The 5,921-nt window shown below is 39.9% G+C and overlaps 1 protein-coding gene across 1 annotated transcript; it reads left to right on the top strand.

Moving 5' to 3' along the window:
* Positions 1-3,094: 3,094 nt before the first annotated feature.
* On the top strand, positions 3,095-5,660 carry LOC131245901 (NAC domain containing protein 50-like). The gene is made up of 2 exons (XM_058245672.1): positions 3,095-3,610; positions 5,586-5,660. Exons 1-2 carry the CDS (start codon positions 3,095-3,097, stop codon positions 5,658-5,660), a joined length of 591 nt encoding a protein of 196 aa, XP_058101655.1.
* The last annotated feature ends 261 nt before the right edge of the window (positions 5,661-5,921 follow it).

The raw sequence follows: 5,921 nt of genomic DNA on the forward strand, positions 1-5,921 counted from the left end.
CAATAGTTTCATGGCACGATCCCAGCAATTCGATTCTTATGTATTTTTTCCCCAAGAATCTCAAAAGAACCGTTTCTTTTCTTTTTTTAATGTTAGATACAGTCCCCAAGTGGTGTACTTTTTTTCTAATCATGAATGTACGGTAAACGAATGCTCCTATTGAGAGGGGCCCTACCGAGTTTGTTACAACCTTCTCTGCTCCATTTCTGCCGTTGAAGAACGCTAATAGCATGCGCTCACCTGAGATGGAGGATGGGATTCTTGGTGCATGGGCTAACTAGTCACACTTGTTCAAGATCTAGGCTCACTCATCGGCTGCAGCCACCATGAACATCATCTGGCCCAAATATAAGTATGTTATGCTTATGAAGGGGCAGGCAATATGTATGTTGGATTCTGGCTATTGGTGCGCCCTGATTTTTGGCCCAAAACATGGTCAAATCATGTCCTACCAAATGAATGGCCCAGATTTTATACAAATTTTCTATGCTGGCCTGTGGGCTGGGAAACCCTATGGATCTCTGTTCAGTGACTGTAGATGCTTAGCTAATTAATGGGTTGGAAATTGGACTTAAGATCAAACATGTAAATCAAAGAGCTCAAAAGTGCAAATTAAAGCATGCTATCCGGCTGGACATGTGACCTGAGCTAAAACATATAAATCAAACACGGTTAGATTTGAAACCTAAAATTAAACATGCAAATCGAAGAGTTCTAAAGTGCATGTAATAAGTTGGACTTTAGACCTAAGCTCAAACATGCAGATCAGAGAGACCAAAAGTGCAAATCAAAGCCACCGGTGGGACTTGAGACCTAAGCTTAAATATGCAAATGAAAGTCCAAGTGCAAATCAAGACATGTAACATATTGGACTTACAACCTAAGGCTAAAAACAGGTAAATCACAGAGCCCAAAAGGGCATATCCAAATACGTAACCAATTGAACATGAAACCAAGGTTCAAACATGCAAATTAAAGAACTTAAAAGTGCATTAAAAAAAATGTAACTAATTTGAATTGGGTCATCAGCTCTCATGTTCAAATGAAAGAGCGTAAAAGTACAAATCAAATCATGTTAACTTGTAAGACTTAGACCTTAGCTCAAACATGCAAATTAGCAGAGCCCAAAAGTGCAAATCAAAACATGTAATCAGTTGGACATGGGAACTAAGCTTTAATATGTAAATCAAAGTCCAATTGCAAATTAAAACATGTAAACGTGTTAGAGTTGCAATCAAAGCTCAAATTTACCAATCAAAAAGCCCAAAAGTGCAAATCAAAGTATGTGACCAACTGCATAAATCGAACAGTCCAAAAGTACAAATAAAACATTGTAACCAGTAGGGCTTGGGATGTAAGCTCAAATATGCACAAAAATAAAAAAACCCACTAAATTTCAAATCAAAACATGTAATTGGTTGGACTTGGGAACTAAGCTCCAGCTTGCAAATCCTAAAGCCCATAAGTGCAAATCAAAAGATGCAAACAGTTGAACTTGGGACTTAAGAATGCAAAATCAAAAAGCTCAAAAGTGCAAATGAAAAATTGCCTTAAACACTTTTGCAAAGGGCATTTGCAAAACTAGGGAGTTGTTCTTTTGTCACATGCCCCCACCCCTGCTGACCTGATTTGTATCATTTTCTTTTGTCCTGGGTCCTTCCTCCACCCATTGCTATAAAAGAGATACTGGTCCAGCTCCTTTAAAACTGTCAATTACTCATCTTTCTTCCCAAATTTGTCTACCGTGTCTTAAGATTCTCTTATTTAAAACAAAGTGAGACTTCAATTAAGTTTGTTTTTTCTTCTCTTTGCTTATAGTTTTGCTAATCCTATCATTACACGAATTCATTTCATAGGTGGTTTTATATTAATTTGATTCAATTAGCAATCTTCTTCTTCCTCAATTTTTTTAATTCTTGGATTATTCTTCCATTTCAATTCTTCTTCATTGATTCTATTTTAAAATTTTCCAGCAATTGTTTTTATTTTTAAACGTGATTGGTTTGATTTTTCTCAATTATGGACCATTCATGGTGTGGGATATTAGATGACTGATTTGATTTTTCTCAATTATGGACCATTCATGGTGTGGGATATTAGATGACTGATTTGATTTTTCTCAATTATGGACCACTCACGGTGTGGTATATTAGATGAACGTTCTTACTCGTTACATGCCCTCCCAAGTGGACGCGGATTACGTCCTACCCCTGCCTAGACGGTAATCAGTCCGAGAAAGGCTTTGTGGGGCCCACCATGATGTAAGTGTTTTATCCATGCTGTTTATCGGCTTTTTCAGATAATTTTAATATATGAGACAAAAAAATTAGACAAGTCCATGGATTAAAGTGGACCACAAGGTGGTGATTGAACGTCCACCATTAAAACTCCTTGGGAGCTGGAGAAGTTTCGGATCAAGCTAATATTTGTGTGTCCACTTCATCCACGTCTACATGACTTTATGAATAAGTTGGATGGTTAAAAAACATCACAGTGGCCCTTGAAAAGGTTTTAACAGTGGGTGTGATTATCACTGCAGCTTCCTTTAGTGTGGTCCAATAGATCCATGGGCCTGCTTCAGTTTTAAGATTTTACCTTAAAATGATATGAGAAAAACGATGAACCATGTCGATAGAACACTTACACCACGGGAGTAGGACCCAATCCACCTCCCTCCCAAGTTTGCTTGGAGTGGACCACACCACAGGAAGAGTAACAGTGGTAGTGACAGCTACCGTTGAAACTTTTCTAAGGCTCATCCTAGGGCCCACAGTGCCGTCCAACCTGTACATAAGGTCGCATAGACCTTGATGAAGGGAAAGCACAAATAACAGCGCGATCCAAAATTTCTAAAAGTTAGGAGTTTAATCCTCACTGTATGGTCCACTTGAGCATTGGATCACCTCGTTTTTGGGGCATAGACATGGTCATCGTGGGCTATAACGCACATACATCACAACAGCCTCTGCACATACATCACAAGCCATTCCGATGTGGAGGCGGGTGGGGTGTTCTCATATAATCATCTCTCTTTCTCCTTCAAAAACCCTTAGTTTCAATCTCTCTCTACATATTACACAGTTCGGAATAATTGATGATGAGCCAGCCCACCATTGCCGCCATAAGTTCTCCAGTCGGCAGCAGTAGCGAAAGAACAGCAGGAACGGAAGCGTTAACGCTGTGTTCGTTGCCGCTGGGTTTTGCGTTCCGCCCGACGGACGTTGAACTGGTGATCGGCTACCTCTTGCGTAAGGTTAATGGCTTACCCTTACCTGCCAATATAATCTCCGAGATGGACGTCTACCAATTCGAGCCGTGGGACCTCACCTCCTTCTCCCGCCTCAGAACTTGCGATTCCGAGTTGTACTTCTTCTGCCCCCTCTACGGGAAGTGCGGCTCCCGTATCAAACGCAAAACCCCCCGCGGCTACTGGAGGCCCATTGACGGTCGCCAAGCTGTGGTTTGTGAATCCAACATAGTCGGCTTCAAACAGACCCTCATCTACCATATCAGAGATCAAAAGAGTACCAACAAGAGTACCAGGAACCCTACCAACTGGGTCATGAAGGAGTACCGGCTCAAAGAAAATGCGCAATTCGGTGTCACTAAGGTAAAAAAAAGAAAAAAAAGAAAAAAAAGGAAAAAAAAAAAGAAATAAAGAAAAGAAGAAGGAGAAGAAGGTCAAACTGGAATATATTAATGCAGTGGATGATTGATAAAATTTCTTTTTTAATTTTTTATTGTTTTTGTTGAGTTTCATTCCAGACTAAAATAAAATAAAATAAAAAAAGAAGAAAGGAAAGGAAAAAATCCCCTCCTGACTGATACGTGGTTGCAATGTGAAACACTCATCAGGTACGTGTGGTGATCAGGAGGGATGATTTCGGGCTGCCTTGTGGATAGGCTTTGTCCCGAAAACCAAATGATGCAAACCCGAAAGGGAAAGCAAATAAATCAATAAGAAAAGAAAGAGATTGTGGAAAAGATCCAACAACCCTCTAGCCGGATGCTAGAGATCACAAATGCAAGACTGTGAGCAAGCTCAACAGTCCTCTAGTCTGGAACTAGAGATCACTTTCCCCCCATTCAACATCTATCGTAGAGAATAAGAAAATTTCATAAGGAGAATATTAATAAGCTTGTGTTATTCCGTAGGACTTAGGTCCTATTTATAATCAACTTTACAATCTATAATAAAAGATATAAAATCTAAAAATCTATAAAATAGGAAAGCACTTAAGTAACAAAGCATTCTGTAATTAAGAAAATACCTAAAATAAGAAGATATTAGATAAGAAAATATTTAAGATTATTCCCTGCCTAAAAATAAAGATATGTAAGAAAGAACATATTTCCTAATTTAGAGATTTGAGAAAAATGGAAAGTGATGATGGCTAAAAAAGGAAGGTGGTCCTTTTCATGTACACACGTGTAGAGCATGCACGTGTGGGATGTGGGACGATTGCATCAGTTTCCCCCGGCTTGGAAAAACTCGGCTCCGTCGAGTTAATGGCAATGTACTCCTCATGGAGTTATGAGTTGATGCGCTTGAAATCCTCCACTGAAATCCATGTGCTGTCAGACCTTGGTCGACCCTTCCATTTGACAAGAAACTTTTGATACCCTCCTTGGCGTGTGGAAACTATTTGATCATCCAACACGTCGTCAATGATTTCTTCGAGCTGGTATCTGAATAGCCCGTTCTTTCCATGCTCTCGTTTGTATGATGTCCAAGATAAATTGTAAGGTTTTCCACATTAAAAATGGGGCTGATCTTCATTTTAAGTGGTAGCTTAATTGGGTATGCATTATCACCTAGCTTCTTCAAAATGTGGTAAGGACCTTCCTTTCTGGAGTGGAGCTTTGTATAAGAGCCTACTAGAAACCGCTCAGGCTTAAGTCGCACCATGGCTCTATCTCCTTCTTGGAATTGTGGAAAACATCGTCGAATATCTGCATATCCCTTGTAATTTTCATTACTAAGGGTGATCTTTCGCCTAACTTCTTCATGTATCTCCTTAACATGTTGTGCCAAAGCTTCAGCATCTTGGCTCGATCGAGTCACACTAGGAGTGGGACTAAATCGATAGGTTGTTGCGGTTTCCTTCCGGTCGCAATTTCAAAAGGAGAGAGTCCCGTAGTGCGGTTCATAGAACTATTATAAGCGAACTCGGCTTGTGGTAACACGATGTCCCATGAGCTTATATGATCACCAACCAGACATCGAAGTAGATTCCCAAGGCTATGGTTTATGACTTCAGTCTGCCAATCTGTTTGCGGATGATACGCACTTGAGAATTTCAACTTAGTTCCCATCTTAGACCATAAGGTGCACCAGAAGTAGCTCATAAACTTGACGTCACGATCAGATACAATGGTTTTGGGAACACCATGTAGACAAACCACCTCTTTAAAGAAAAGATTGGCGATGTGCATGGCATCCGATGTATTCTTACAAGGGATAAAATGAGCCATCTTTGAAAACCTATTAACCACAACATAAATAGAGTCATAGCCATGTTGAATCTTAGGTAATCCCAAGATGAAATCCATACTGATGTCTTCCCATGGAGCATTTGGCACAGGTAATGGCGTATAATGACCAATATTCTTCTCACTACCTTTACCAATTTGATATGCTCGATATTGATGAACAATGATCCCAACGTCTTTCTTTAAACCTAGCCCGTAAAAACGATCTTCAACCATAGTTGTCGTTTTATCGAAACCAAAGTGACCACCTAGGCCCCCTGAATGAAGCTCTCATATAATGAGCTCTTGCAAGGAACTCTTAGGAAGACACAACCTCATGTTGAAGAGTAAGTACCCATCGTGCAAGCTATATTTTGGTTACTCGGTACTTGCATCGGAAATGAGTGTTGAAAATACCTTTCCAAAATCATCATCTATGGCATAGTTCT

Source organism: Magnolia sinica, chromosome 1 (genome assembly GCF_029962835.1).
Source record: "Magnolia sinica isolate HGM2019 chromosome 1, MsV1, whole genome shotgun sequence".
Classification (NCBI taxonomy): domain Eukaryota; kingdom Viridiplantae; phylum Streptophyta; class Magnoliopsida; order Magnoliales; family Magnoliaceae; genus Magnolia; species Magnolia sinica.